The sequence below is a fragment of the Lepidochelys kempii genome, chromosome 18 (assembly GCF_965140285.1).
Source record: "Lepidochelys kempii isolate rLepKem1 chromosome 18, rLepKem1.hap1, whole genome shotgun sequence".
NCBI lineage: Eukaryota > Metazoa > Chordata > Testudines > Cheloniidae > Lepidochelys > Lepidochelys kempii.
In genome coordinates this window covers 14,447,421-14,462,478 of record NC_136397.1, presented here as the reverse complement: position 1 = coordinate 14,462,478, position 15,058 = coordinate 14,447,421, and the positions used below count along the sequence as shown (strand labels likewise).

At 44.8% G+C, this 15,058-nt stretch overlaps 1 protein-coding gene and 1 long non-coding RNA gene across 4 annotated transcripts in view; one reads left to right on the top strand and one right to left on the bottom strand.

Annotated features, from left to right (window-relative positions):
- The window catches only part of SLC25A33 (solute carrier family 25 member 33), a 34,399-nt gene that overhangs the window by 4,287 nt on the left and 15,054 nt on the right, over positions 1 to 15,058 (top strand). The window contains exons 1-2 of one of the 2 annotated variants that reach the window (XM_073316757.1): positions 13,576 to 13,617; positions 14,471 to 14,650. In XM_073316757.1, the coding sequence (XP_073172858.1) occupies positions 14,604 to 14,650 (47 nt within the window). In that variant the 5' untranslated portion in view covers positions 13,576 to 13,617; positions 14,471 to 14,603. Of the gene's footprint in view, positions 1 to 13,575; positions 13,618 to 14,470; positions 14,651 to 15,058 lie in introns of those variants that run through there. The other variant, XM_073316755.1, reaches the window with a different exon arrangement.
- Positions 3,151 to 15,058, bottom strand: part of LOC140900113 (uncharacterized) — a 33,777-nt gene continuing 21,869 nt past the window's right edge. The window contains exon 4 of one of the 2 annotated variants that reach the window (XR_012155563.2): positions 3,151 to 3,535. This is a non-coding gene — a long non-coding RNA (uncharacterized LOC140900113). The remainder of the gene's footprint in view (positions 3,536 to 15,058) is intronic. The other variant, XR_012155564.2, reaches the window with a different exon arrangement.

The following is a 15,058-nucleotide window of genomic DNA, read 5'->3' as shown; positions in this document are numbered from 1 at the left end:
CTTCTGGCTTGTAGTAGTACATGTTGACTTAAGTACAGTAGTATCTGGATCCCGCCACTGAGATGTGGGCCCTATCTGTTCATTTATGTAGATAATAAAGATGCTTATCCAAGGTTCCAGGTGTCCCAATGTAATTGTACAATAAATAATAATTAAATTGATCCTCAGCAGCATTAAAATCAGTTCCACAGGACCTGAGCCATCCCCTTCACCACCTAACCTCAGCTTCTCCAGAGATCCTATTGAACAGGTGTCTTTTGCAGCGTACCTAGAAAGTCACCAATCTTGGGCTGTCACAGGAAACACCCTGCCAACCATCCCCTCTTTTATAACGAGGGGGTCTAGTTCAAGCACCCTTGAGACCACATGTTTGGCAGTAAGGCACAGGGAGGTAGATCAGGCACTGTACAGACAGACTAATAGAAGAGGATCCCTATGCTGAAGGTCTCCCATCCATCCTTGCTGTCGGTCATCCATGTTTCATGACTGACAGTTCGCACTCAACAGCAGTAATGGTACTGTAACAAACCAAGCTAGTGCAAATGTGCACCACTACCCTGTATTGGATTGGGCTGGAATTGCTCAGCTTTGTGCTTGGTCACTGTTTTGCGAATATATGATCGTGATGAACACCACAGAAACGTCTATAAAAATGAAAATAACAAAGTAGTCGTGAAGTCTTGTCTTCAAGCTCATAGCCTGCACTCCTGAGGCTAGAGGATCTAGGTGAAATTCATAAAGCTGTTTTATGCAGCATAGTGGTGACAGTGAAGTGCCTAGGTGGTCACAGTGTGGTTATGCTATTTAACATTTACAGCTCTTAACCATGTGACCAACCACTTCTCTTCTGCTGTGCTGGAGGCTCCCTCTGCCCCTATTCATTTCTGTCTTCCTGCTTTCTTCCATGTGAACTCTTAATGCACTGAACTTAAATTCTTCCTCTAGACTTGCTTCTACTAAGATAGCTGAGAAATTAGCCAGCTGTAATAGCTCAATAGGGAACCTGTTGGGGATAGCTGATATGTCTGAGTTGTGTGCTGTATCTTTCTTCAACCCATTGTTCGTTGCTTGAGGATATTTACAATTAAAGATTGTTAGGTGCTATGTTACTATGGTGATAAAGTCCGTATGAAAACCTAAGACATGTAGATAGTTATGGGTGCTACTGTGCTATCTGCTAGGCATTGTCCAAACTGTTTGGAAGAGCTCCTAATCCAAGGTCCCAATCCTGCATACACTTAAGCATGTGCTTAATTTGTATGCGTTTATGCCCATTTTTGCAGATGGGGAACTAAGACAGAGAGAGACATACTTGCCCAATGCGACATAGAAAGTCTGAGGCAAAGCAGGAATTTAAATCAAATCTTCAGTGTCCTGGACTAGCACCCTAACTACTGAATTGTTCTTTTTCTCTTCACATATGCATAGGAAATCTGGTGTGTTTTGGAACAGTGACAAGATACATAAACTTGGGAAACCAACATCACCTTGGATTAAGTGTTATAAACCCTGCTATCCTTATGGGGTTTTGCTTTTTAGCAGTATAATAAACTTACAGCACATTCCCTTGAGAGACAAAATCTGATTAAAGGAGAACTTCAGTGATTAGATATTTATTTTGCTAACTATATTACACTATCAAAGCAATTTTTGTAAACCATTGTCACTGCTTCAGCTCTTCCATTCAAGTGAGGGGCAAAGTTTCTTGTTTCCCCTCCATGTAAACTCTGTGGAGTAGGGACTGTCTCTTTGTTCTGTTTGTACAGCTAGCACAATGGGGTCCTGGTCCATGAGTGAGGCTCGTAGGTGCTACCTCAGTACACACAAATAATAATAATTCCCATCAGGGTCTCTTTGATGGTGCAAACTAGGACTCCGGTCCTGCAAGCACCTCCACCTAATCAGATCCTGGCATGGTGATCCACTGAACTCAGTGGGGCTCCCTAGATGTAAGGGTCAGCCCACACAGAGTTGGTTGTAGTACCAGGGCCTAGGATGAAAAGGTTCCACTTTGCCAGTAGAAAGCATTAAGAAAGTGGGAACAAATGAAGTTTCTGTAAGATAAATTCTGAACTTAAACCCCCTTTTAATGACAATTTTGCAGTTGATATAAGAGCCACTCCATCACTTAAAACAATGTTGTTGGTGATTATGGCGATGGCTGCGGGGCCCTATTGTGCTAGGCACTGTGCTTATACAAAACTAAAATGGACCCTGCCCCAACCAGCATGCAAGTTTACCTAACCCTACAGCTTTGAAGCTATCCAGCACTTAATGCAGACTAGGAGTGAAAGAATGGACTTTGACACTAGAAAGCATCTTTAAATTGTAGAGAGAGAGCTTCCTATTAGCTTTAGTGTATTTATAGGCAGTCACAGTGGTTCTTGCTGATTTCGTCTTGTTCGTTAGATGGAGTGTTTCTGTTAAGGATCACACTAACAACAGCAAAGCAAATCCTCCTGTGCTGTGGATTGGAAAGATGAGTCTGAGGCAAGAAGGATTTAATCAGCAACAAACAAGAATGAGACCTGGTAACGCCTTGAACACCTTGAATGGGTGATCTGTGTGACGTTACCGTGATCGCTCACGCCTTCTGACGTGCCCGGACACCACGGTGAGGAACATCGCGGAGAGTGCTCTGCAGGATGCTGTCAAGAAGCAAATCGCAAGGACCCCCTCCAAACAAGATGTCGCACCTACCTGAGCGGCTCGCTGGAAAGTGAATTTGGAAGAGATGGGGAGACTTTGCTTTGCTCTGGACTCATGCCCGCAACGCTATGTGATGACTGGAGAAGTGCATCAGCTGCCACTGGATGTGCGTGCAAGTGGGAAGCCAGCAACCACTTCTTCCCTGATTTGCCAACTGGAGGTTCATCCACAAGACCTGGCTCAACTGCATCCCATTGAACAGAGCTGTTCACCACGGGAATCGGAACAAGCGATGCAGGAAGTGCAGCTATGCCAACGAGACGCTACCCCACGTACTGTGTAGCTGCAAGCCCCATGCGAGATTGGCGGCTGCGACACAACGCCATCCAAGATCACCTGGCCAGAGCCATTCCGCAACCTGTGGGGAAGGTTGCTGTAAACTCCGCCATCCCTGGAACTGACAGCCAACTGCGACCAGACATTGTCCTCACCAATGGGGACTGGAACAAGATCATCATGGTGGACATCACAGCGCTATTCAAGAACAGGACCCCAGCCTTCCACGATGCCCGAGCTCGAAAGGTAAAGAAGTATGCCCCTCTGGCCGAAACCTTGAGAGCTAAGGGTTAACAGGTCCAGACATGTGCGCTGATCGTCGGAGCCTTACACTCATGGGACCCCAGTAAGAGTGAGTGCTGAGAGAATGCGGAATTGGTCAACACTACGCCCAGCTGATGCGGCAACTCATGGTGTTGGATGCCATCAGGTGGTTGAGGGACATCTCCATAGAACACGTCACTGGACATCAGCAATACCAGGAGGAATGAGCTGGAGTGCTGATGAGAAACACAGTCAGGAAAGGTTTCAGAGTAGCAGCCGTGTTAGTCTGTATTCGCAAAAAGAAAAGGAGTACTTTTGGCACCTTAGAGACTAACCAATTTATTTGAGCATAAGCTTTCGTGAGCTACAGCTCGCTTCATCGGATGCATTCAGGAAAGTAACAAATACTGTCCTCATGGATTGTATTTTCTAAATGGACAACCAACCTAATTCTCAATTACTGAGGGACAAACTCCCCTCATTGAGATGTGCTTTCCATTACCAAATCTCTATACAACTTTTCATGAGTAGTGTATCTGAGTATTCGGATTCTAATATCTAAACTGTAGTATTCAATCTATTCAGCTAAATTTGGGTTATTGCTGATTATGTATTCTCTGTATCATATGACTTTTAAAAACTAACTTTGTGTTTGTGGATACTCTATGCACTATACCTAGATGTATAGACATTCTTTTCCCAACCTGTGTATTATATAATTTTTTCAACATTCGCTTTAATAAAATTTTTAATTTGTGTGTGTGCTTAAATGTTTCAAGGATTGGGGCCCAATTCAAAACCTCCCCTGCTTCGCAGATTCCAAAAGGAAACAGCCAGCAAAGCCCTCTTGAAAAGCCTGCTGGAAAAGATTGGGTTTGCAGTATGCCCTGAAGGTCAACCAGCTCAAGCTATTTCAGACCAAAGGTGTGGGGCAGATTCCAAAGATGAGGAAGATACAAGGAGTCCTCATGGAGAACCTTCCTGGCTGCTCTCAGTTACATCCAAAGTTGCTCTAGTTTGATCGCTGCCAATGTGTTAAGTTGCATCACTGCATCTGCAAGAGGTGTTTCAAACAGGTGAGTCCCAGGCCATTTATGGCTCTATTGATCAAAACCAACACCTTTAAACTTCACATGGGACCACTGGGTAGCCAATGCAGGTCACAAAACATTGGTGTCATGTTTTTATGGTGAAGGACTCTATTTAACAAACAAGCTGCCACTCTCTGCACTAGCTTCAGGATTTAAAATATTGATCCATGTAGAGCACTTGCAGTAGCAGGTAGATTTGTGGGGTTTTCTTAAATCAATAAGGAACAGGGCAGAGGAGGCCTCCTAATAAATTGCTCCAGCAGAGGTTAATACTTGTATAGTGCAGTGCAAACACTCATCCTTACAACACCCTCTGGGAGGAGGAGAATACTAATTCATCTACCTTACAGATAGGGGAAACAGAGACATGCAGGTTAACATGACTTGCAGGGCCACAGTAAATTATGGGCAAAATCTGGATTGGAACTCAAGAGTTCCTGGCTCCCAGTCCAATGCTTAGTCCACCGGTCTGTGTACACTCTGATAAGAAAAAGGTCTTTCTATTTCCTGAGTAGTGTCTAAACACAGCACTGATCTGAAAACAGGAAAATGCTTTGCAAGAATTCATGTACCTGGTAACAAAATTATTAGTTGGAACTTTATTGAATGCTTAATATAATTAAGGGGCTTGTCTGCTTGTCCTTATTTCATTACTTATTTTAATACAAAATCTGCTTCAGTCCCTGAGTTTGCATCCACTTATTTCACTTAATGCAGTGCTCAAGCATTGAAGGCATGACCTGCTTAACAGTCCCCACTGAGTATTCATTGCTGGAGATTGTGGCATGTTGCAGAAAAACAGACTGAAACTTTCCACCGCAAAATAAATCGGGGGAAAAGCTCTGTAAAGAGCATTCACCTCAGAACCCCCTAACTTTGAGATGATTCAAAATTCAGCTGTTGGGGACGCTTCTCAGTGCTTCCAGTTTTCCTAGGACGAAGATGGGCGCACAATGAAATGTTAAGAGCTAGATATTGAGCCCCTTACTTGTGTAAATGAGCAATTATTTACCTGAGTGGTCCCACTGAAGGGAATTGACCTGCTGGGCGACCCTGGGCAAGTCATTTCCTTTCTCTGTGCCTCAGTTTCTCAATATTTAAAATGGGGGGTAAATAATACTGCCCTCCTTTGCAAAGCGCTTTGAGATCAACTGTTGAGAAGTGCTATATAAGAGTGAAGTGTTATCAAATGCTTGACAGCGTGAATAAGGGGGCTTCCAATCTGGTCCTCTCAAATTATCCTTCATTATAGCCTTGGCTGGGCTCATAGCAGTTTTTGACCCATTCTGTGTCTTCTGGGATTACACCATTTACCATTCTTAATTTTCCCCAACAATTATGCTTGGTCTAGCAATGCTGAGTTCGGGTTTCCTTTCTAGTTGAGTTTTGGTTTTAAGTTTTGGGAGTCGTGCACATAGACTAGGTTGTTGGGATGCTGACAGCTTCTTTAGAATAAAGTCACTGTGTACTGGGGCAGACATTAAGTATGAATGTCAAGGTCTTTGCAAATATAGAAAGTGGGAGGTAAAAAGAGAAGCACAATCAAATGTTGAGCCTAGCAACCAGGACATGATTTTTAAATAAAGCTTTTGCATCTACAATAAATAAACAAATATACTTATGTAATCATATGTACAGAGAGGTACGGGGGGTGCTACTGCACCCCCTGGCTTCAAGTGGTTTCCAATTATATACAGGGTTTACAGTTCAGTTCAATGTCTCGCAGCATCCTCACTATACAAATTGTTCCAGCCCCCCTGTATGTAGTTACATAGGGCTTCCCATCAGTTCTTGTCATAACTGCTTACTAGCTGCTTTGTGGTCCTTCTGGCACTGATGGGAATTCTTGCACATCATGGGAAAGATCCATTTCTGTTGCGATCACGTGTTTCTGCTGCCTGTAATTCTTAGGTGAGGGTGGAGAGAGTAGACGCTACTTTTAGCTACCTTTAGACCTTTCTGATTCTGGACTGCTTTCTCTTTCCTAATGAAGAACAAATTGATTGTGAAACCCTTTTATTTTGATTTTACAAGAGGCCGATGCAATAAAAGCTGTGTATCTTGTCATGAGAACTAAAATTTTGCAGCTGGTACCTCAAAGTAATTTTAACCAATATGGAGTCTTGGTGGACGCGATAGCTGTAACTTTTACTTTGGAAACTCTGATCTGGCTGCCTATTCATAATCCAGTACTGCAAGGGTTTGGCTTTGTTTGCGTAGCTGTTTAAGGTTGTTGCTGTTTTTTTCCTTTTCCCAGATGTGGGAGTATGAGACACTCTGGGAATACTAGAAAGTATTTCCTTTATGTGCAGCAGGCTATTTTCAGCTGTCTTCCCAGGAAATAAACATCACAGGGAGAGATGATGCAAGGAAACCTCATGCGGAGGAAAATCAGCTGATCAGAGCATAGTGTTAATATACTGAAGTACTTACTGGAGCTGACCTGCAGAGAAGTCCAGAGATTTGCTGTGCTAGATAGTGTTGTGTTTAAAGTCATGCTGGTAACATTTGCCCTGAGCGGTTAAAGCTGATTATGTGGATACTAACTCGTGCTGTGTATGAAAAGGTTACACACTTATTCCAGGAGGTACTTGCACTTAAATGGTAGAGGCTGCATACGTGTCGGAGGTTACTGAATTGCAGGATGGAAGGGCAGTTCGTGTGTGTGAACAGGACAAGATGGCAGAGGAGGTAGCTAGTGGCTGGAGGAGAATGGCCAGGTATCCGAGAAGGTTGGAGAAATTGCATAACAAGAGATGTCACTCAGTGTAGGAATCATAATGCTCTCCTGTCAGTCATGAGGGCTGTGGTAGTTAGTACACATACTCACGTAAAACCCTAGACCGTATATTTTTAGAAGCAAGCTGCACAAAATAATCATAGAATCGGATAACCTTTTCATATTGTGTAATCTATTGTCTGTAAGTAGTTAACTTCGTTTTATCATGTATATGGAATAAACAAGATGTAACTAGATGTTTGGCATGGTGCAGTGTGGGCTATTCCTGGTTCTAATGCAGACTTCCTGTGTGACCTTGGGCAAGTCACTCAATCACTCAGTGCTTTGGTTTCCCCATCTGTGAAACAGAGATAATGCCTCCTTTCTCACACCCATTACCTGTATTGTATGTTTAGATTTGTAAGATTCAGGCAGGGAAAGTTTCTTACAGTCCCTGTACGATGGGGCCCTGATCCCAGTCTAAGTGCTACTGTAATATAAATGATCAAAGCATAACATTGTGTTCTTTATGTTTAACTCTAACAGCACGAAAGCACAGATTAGGCAGCAAGTGCTCATGTTCTTTGCACTGCCACCTGTTCGCTTCAAGATGCAATTCAGAGTTTTGGCTACAGTCCTACGGCCCTGAATAAAAAGGGACCCCAGTAGCCAAGATTGCCTTTTGCCTAGCACCCTGTTGTAGCAATTAAGGTCTGAAATTCTTTGATGGCTGGTTAGTTGCCAGGAGCAGTGAGAGGGCTTTCTCTGCCCTCTTTGCAGCCTGCCAGAATTCTAAGGGCATTGCCGAGCATATAAACTCTGGTTTTAGGGGTGTGGGTTTTTTTTAATATTTAGTCTCACCAGCATCTGGTTACATAATGTGGATGTGGGTGACACACTGCAAAAATGGTGGTTACGAAGCTCTGCCTTTTTTGAGTGGCTTTACATATAATTTTGTGTCTCCAATTTTCCCCCCTGTAATAGCACCTAGCAGTTAAGACACTCTATAAAAAGAAAGCCAGCAAAGAAGATTGTATGACTAAAGCATCTGTCCCATTATTTATGTAAATAGGGAAGGATGACTTTCTTTGGTGAAAGCAGAAACCTACTACTGTGCTTACATAATTTTTCATTTCAAAGGGAATTCATTAATCACTTCGGTTTCTGCTCTTGGATGATAAATTCTTTAAGATGGGGGTGTAGACAGGCTGAGTCAAGTTCTCCTCTCACGCCATGGATTTCAGCGGAGTCACTTGTGATTTACACTACCATAAGTGAAGGTAGAATCTGGTTTGTTGTGCCAGTGTTGGATCCAGGCATTCAGGAGCAGAGGGAAGGACTTGAGGTACATGTCAGATCCATGCCCAGAATGCAATTCCAACCCCAAACTATTTTAAAGTCTGTACTCTGGGACCGGACAAAGGTTTTGTTGTGAAGGGTTTTCCCTGCCCAGGGCCCCAGTCCCTTCCCCCTCCACCACCTCTGTGTTCAGGCAAGCACATGGGCAGCACGCACAGTTCATGCTGTCCATTGAGGAAGATGTGCTAAAGCCTTGTGCTCCAAAGCTCTATTTGCAGAGCAGATAGCTAATGTCAGGCCCAGGTTCTGTACACAAAGTGAGCAAAGTGCTGATAACAACCAAGCTGCTTGTTCAGTCAGTCTTTTGTGTCAGTTTTTCTGTAAATGTAGCTCAGCCTCCATCCATGCAACAGAATTTCAGCTGCTGTGTGTGTGCCTAGCTTCCTAAGCAGCTTCGGTGTTTTATTCTACAGCCAAGGTCAAAATCAAGTGGATTAAAATGTCTGGAGGCAAAGCTGTTTCTCAGAATACCTGTTACTGTAAAATGCATGGATTGCCAATAGTTTAGGATAAGCTCTTTCTGTTTGTGATAGGAAGGAGCAAGAATCAAGAAGACGAAGGAAAACACACTTGACTGATATTGTTACTCATAGTTTAAGGCTCTAAAGTTCTCAGATTTCACAGGGGGGCTGTTTGCATGGGGGAGAATTATTAATGGTAAAGGGAGGAAGAATCTTGCAGTCTATCCAGCAAATACAAACAATAATGGGGAAACTGGAATTAAAGTACCCTCTATGTTTCCAAATAGTCCTGGATGTTCTGATCATCTTTACAGTAAGGCCTAGTCTATCCTTAAAAGTTTTGCTGTCAAAACCCCTATAGTGTAGATAGATGCAGCTTATACAGGCAAAAATAAATGCTTTTGCCCTGATAGTTTATATCAATTCAGCAAGCAAAATTAGCTCTACCACCAAAAGCACATGTTATGACCAGCTTTTCTCAAATGCGGTCACCAGGGGATTTTTCTGTGGCCTGGGTGGAGATTGGGTGGAGGGTCGCAAAGGAGTTGCTCCTGGCTGCCTTGGTGTTTGCTAGCACTGCCAGCAAGGGATCAGCGCTCTTCACCACAGAGCCTCTTGGGGGCTCCGGACAGCGCCTCTGCAGACATGTGGGGCCAGTGTGCCAGCGTGCTCAGGGGGCTGCAGGCTTCAGCCTGGGGCAGCGGGGCTTAGGGTTGGAAAAATTGTCAGAGCAGCCACCAGCAGGGGTTGGTGGCCGCACTCTGAGGCCACCAAAAAGAGTTGTTCAGCAAATCCCTTGCTAGGTAGGGGCTTGCGTAACAGGGGGCAAGAAGTGGCACAGGCCCACCTCCAATCAGCAGGGGCACAGAACTCCTGCGGTGCTGGGTCAGGGAGAGCGAGCTCCACTGGCCCCCGGGGCGGGACGGGGAGAGATGAGTAAGGTCCACTGACTCGGGGGAAGGGGGGAACCAGCCTCTCGAGCCGCGGACAGCACAGAGATTGCCCCTCCAAAAGCGACCAAACTTTTATTCTTGTGCACGCCCCTAACACTAGGGCATTTGCCTGCATAGAAATGTCAGAGAAAATCACCCCTAACCAGCCTGGCTATAGCAGCAAAAGTTCTTAGTGTGTAGACCTGGCATTAGACTTTACTCTGGTGCGTATGAGTTTTTCCAGCAAGTTCCTTGTAACTCTATCAGGCACTGCTTGGCCTGTGAGTAAGATGAGGGGCAGTTTTTTGCTTCCTTCTCATGGACAACACCTAAATTGCAATTTCACCATAAGATCCACTGAATTAAATGGTATTCTCCAAAGGGAATCTCATAGCATGTTATCACTTCAAGAAATGCTAAGACGCTTGTGTAAACAAAGAAAATGCTTCCTTCCATTGAGTTGAGCTGTGGAAGATCTCTCCTATTTAAGTTGTAGAAAACTGAACTTTTCATTCTACATCCTAGCTAACGCCTATAATAATATCTTATAGCACACTTCTTCAGTAGATCACAAAGCACTTCACAAAAGAAGTATCCTACTGAGGCACACAGGGGCAAAGAGTTTTGACCAAGGCCACTCAGCCAGGGCAGTGGAAGAGATGAGAATAATACCCAGCTCTTTTGAGTTTTAGTTTGGAGCTCTATCCACTTGGCCACACTGCCTCTGTTGATCATTACTGGCAAGGGTTAATTCTGGAGCAGAGAGCTTCAGCATGATTGCAGGAAGCAGCAGCATGCATGTAAGGTGAGGTGCAACACACTAGTTCAGGGGGTCTCACACTCAATTTACCTTAGAGCCAGTGCCAGTCCTCAAATCCCCCCAGCAGGCCAGTAATGTCACTGACAATGGTGGTCCGAAAAGAAAATGTTTGTTTTGTTTTTTATTTTGAATTTCTTAGCAATAATAAAACTGTCATACAACTTTATACAGTTCTTTGCGTGCCAGAGAGTTTTTAGTGTTTGCCAGACACCTGGCAACACTTCAGTTCTGTCAGTTTGTTGATGTTTGGCCTCAGTGACAAAGCCGTTGAAACCTTCAGGATTATGGCAAGGTGTGCATCAGATAGTTGTGGGCCGGTATTTTGACTTGGGGTGGGGGAGTGACACTGCCTCCACGGCTTACTCTGCCTGGCAACTAATGATGCTGCCTCCATGGCTGATTCTGCCCAATGATTAGTGATGATATTTCTGTCCCTCTCCCCCAGCCAATGGGAGCTGCAGGGGGTGGTGCCTGCAGAAGACAGAGCCGGCAGCGTGGCTATATGGGCTTCTCCTCTATGGGCTGCAGTGGGGAGGCCGCTTACGTAGCAGTACAGTAAACTCCTCACTTAACGTTGTAGTTCTGTTCCTGAAAAATGTGACTTTAAGTGAAACGATGTTAAGCGAATCCAATTTCCCCATAAGAATGGATGTAAATGGGGGGGGTTAGGTTCCAGGGAAATTTTTTTTTTTGCCGTACAGTACAGTACTATAGTTGGGAGGTGCCCCCGCCTTACCCCACACAGGCACAGCCCACTGGCACTGGAGACCATGAGGCAGGCAAGGAGGCTGAAGGTGCTGTAGGCTAGGAGAAGCACGTTGCACAGCTGCAGCTTCCCCTACTCTGCAAGCACCAGGGGCAGGGCACTGAACCCTCAGCCTGCCCACTCCACCCCTTTCCCCAAGCCCCCACCCTTGACCCGTCTCTTCTACCCTCCCTCCCTCCCCCTTCACTCCGCACGCCACATCCTTGCTTCTCCCCTGCCTCGCCTTGCGACGTTTAGGGGGCATTGGAGGGAGGGAGGGGGAGCCTGTGCACCGAGTCCTCACTCCTCCCCCCTCCCTCCTGAATGCTGCAAGCCAGCTGATTGCCATGGGCAGGAGGCGGGGGAAGGAGGGGGAAAGTGCTGATCCACAGGATCTGCCAGCGGGTGGGAGGTGCTGTGGGGGGCGGGGGCGGCGTAGGGGAGCTGATCGGGGGCTGCCAGCTGTGGACAAAGTAGACAGCCAAACGACATTATAGCAAAGCATTGCACAACTTTAAATGGAGCATGTTCTGTAATTGAGGAGGGACGTAAGATCGAAACAACATTAAGCGAGAGGATGTTAAGTGAGGAGTTACTGTAGAACCTCTCTGAGCCACAAACTTGCATATTGTCCTAACCTGCAGCCTTGCCCCACATCTCAGCACAGATGTAATAGCAGAATGGTGTTGTAAGCTTACTGGAAAAGTTATGCGTGTTACTGAAGCTTTACACAATATGTACTATGGGAAAAAAAACATTTGCTAGCATGCAGTGAACTGTTAGGATAAATCATTGTAAACAACATTTGTCAAAATAAATGAACCAGCTACATCTTGCAATCAACTATCCTTGTTTTTCAATCATGTTTGTTTGTTTATTTTAATTTCCAGAGGGTTTCCCAATCAGTAGTGTGAGTTAGCATTGTTCATTGCTCAATGTATACACAGTAGTTGCTAGTCCTTGGGGTGGGGTGTGCATGAGCAGGTTTCAGGGGGTCTGCCGAGCAGGTACTGCATTAGGCTTTCTGGGGCTCATGACCGAAAGCTGAAGCCCCACCACGTGTAGCTCGGGGCCCCAAGCTCTGCCCCCTTGGGGCTGAAGTTGAAGCCTGAGCAACTTAGCTTCACAGGGCCCTCTGTGACATGGGGCCCCGGGCAGTTGCCCTGCTTGCTACCCACTAATGTTGGTCCTGGCTTTTGTATGCAGAAAACCTGTTGTTGTGGCATAAGTGGGACGTGGAGTTTTTATAGCATGTTGGGGTGGGGGCTCAGAAAGGAAAACGTTGAGAACCCCACCCCCGAACTTACAGTATGCCTGCACTGCACACTAAGCCCAGGCTCTGATTCAGGTTCAGCCCAAGCCCTCCCTTCATCCGCACACACGAATCAGTCTAACTCATATCAGCAAGCACTCAGGACCTGGGTCATAGGACCCTGCTAGGGCTTCGGGCTCTCACCCACCCCTCGAACGTTTTGCACGGTGGATGCAGCTCAAGCTGTAGACCCAAGTCAGAATGTCTGTGTAGTGCAGTACTGACGCACATTAGCATGGCTGTGATATCATGGTCCAGCAATTGTAAACCCAGGTGTCCAATACAGTGAGGATGCTTGAGCACAGGCTTGGAAGCACGGTCCACAAGCCTGGACCCCACTGACCTGGATTTACGATGCCGTGTGTAGACACCCTTAAGGGCTTGTCTACTCAGGGACATTCAGGAAAGAAATGGACACTTTTAGTTAATTTGGAATTAAAAGTGCATTAGTTACACCCCATTAATCCCTGGGTGGACACTCTTTCAGAATTTAAGTGGCCTTATTTCGGTTTTGTTCACTAGTGAATTAAACTAAACTGAGATAAGATCACTTAAATTCTGAATGAGTGTGTCCACTCAGGGATTTCATGCAGTTTAACAAATCCACTTTAAATTCACACCATAAATTAATTCACATTAATTTTCCTTTGTCCCCAAGTAAACGAGTCCTCTCTATACCATTTGCTAACAGGAAGAAACCATTAGTCAAGAAAAGGAAGGCGAAGAAGACTAAATTGGGTTTTGTCAGCATGTAGATAATGGTGGGGAAATTAAGAGTTGAACAAGAGCAGCAACCATAGCACATGGTGTTACAGTTGAGAAAACAACAGACAAACTGAAATAAAACTAAATGCTTTCATTACACTTTTTTGTTTTGATTCTATCAGGTGGCAACCGTTTGTGTCAAGGACAAGATTTTCTTGACCCTTGTGAGTAGGGGCTAATGCACAGGCTTGGAATTCATGGTTTGTTTCTTTTTAAATTGTTAGTAAAGGTAATATATAAATTACACCTGAGCTTCCCATATCAGAGTCAGTGACCCATCCAATTTGACCACAGAGCTTGTCCTTTTGCCCCCCTCTCCTGCCCCCTGTCTTGTTCTCAAATATTAGCTAGTTTTTCAGGGCAATTAACTTGGAAGTCTGAGATTCCTCCACCTTCCACTTCTCAGAAGAGAGCGTATGAACTGCTTTTAAAACGACTGACTGAAGGAGAGAAGGCTTTGTCACATCACTTTTGGCACAAGTCCCCTACAATTGCTATTTTTTACCTTCTCTAGCTAGGCTTTCTTGATGGAAGAATCCCCCAAGGACATAAATCTAGAGCCTTCTTTGTAATAGGGCTAGTGACCCACTAAAAACTGGAATTACCCCACTCCATTCAAGAAAACTAAATTCTCTTGCACAGTAAGATCAGGTGACCTGGACAAACAGGAACATAGAACACGGGACTAAGAACTGATCAGTTGCTATTGATTTGGGCGTTTTGCTGACCTTCAGAATCCTCCTGCCACTGGTAACTTATGCAAGCATTGAGTAGAAAATGATTCACTAAATCTTTTTGAGACAAGGAAGCATTAGTGCTCCTGAATCTCTTTTTAAATCCTCCTCTTTTATCTCATGCCAAAAATTCCCCTCTCCTGGTATTGACATAAACACAGTTGTAACTCTTTCTTGCAGTGGGAGAAGGGAGGGGAAAGAACTTCACTTGTTATATAACGGTGGTGTTTCGATATGACCTTCTTTTGCTTACACCGTATTCTGTTTGCATTGTGCCATACAGGTGCGGGGGTACAGTTGGTGCCATTGTTACATGTCCCTTAGAAGTAATAAAGACCAGGCTCCAGTCTTCAAGGCTAGCTTTCCGGACTGTCTACTATCCTCAAGTCCAGCTGGGGACGATCAGTGGGGAAGGAATGGTCAGGCCGACATCTGTATCACCCGGACTTCTCCGGGTTCTAAAGTGAGTACAGCTCTTGTCATTCGTAGCCCTCTGTGCAACCAGTGGACTTGACTCTGATTTCATTGGCACTGGTTTTACACTTGAATGGTGTCCTTCTGGACTCTCACTGGTGTGAGATGGGAATTGGGCCTTATGTATTCAGCATCAACTGAAAAGTTGAATTAACCTTTAAAAATACATCTTGTGGAAGCACCTTTGAATTTTCAAAGGAACTTATTTAAAACTGCACTGAGAAGCTTTCCAAAGAGTATTGGTTTGGATAAGTGTCTGGAGGTAGTATTTTTAAATAGACTTATTGGCTCTAAGCTTTCTGGTAAGTATGAAGCCCCAAGGATCAAGAGACGGTAGTATTCTCTTGACAGGTGATATGTATGTCTGCTTGCAGGAGAAGTTTTAAAAATATGCCTT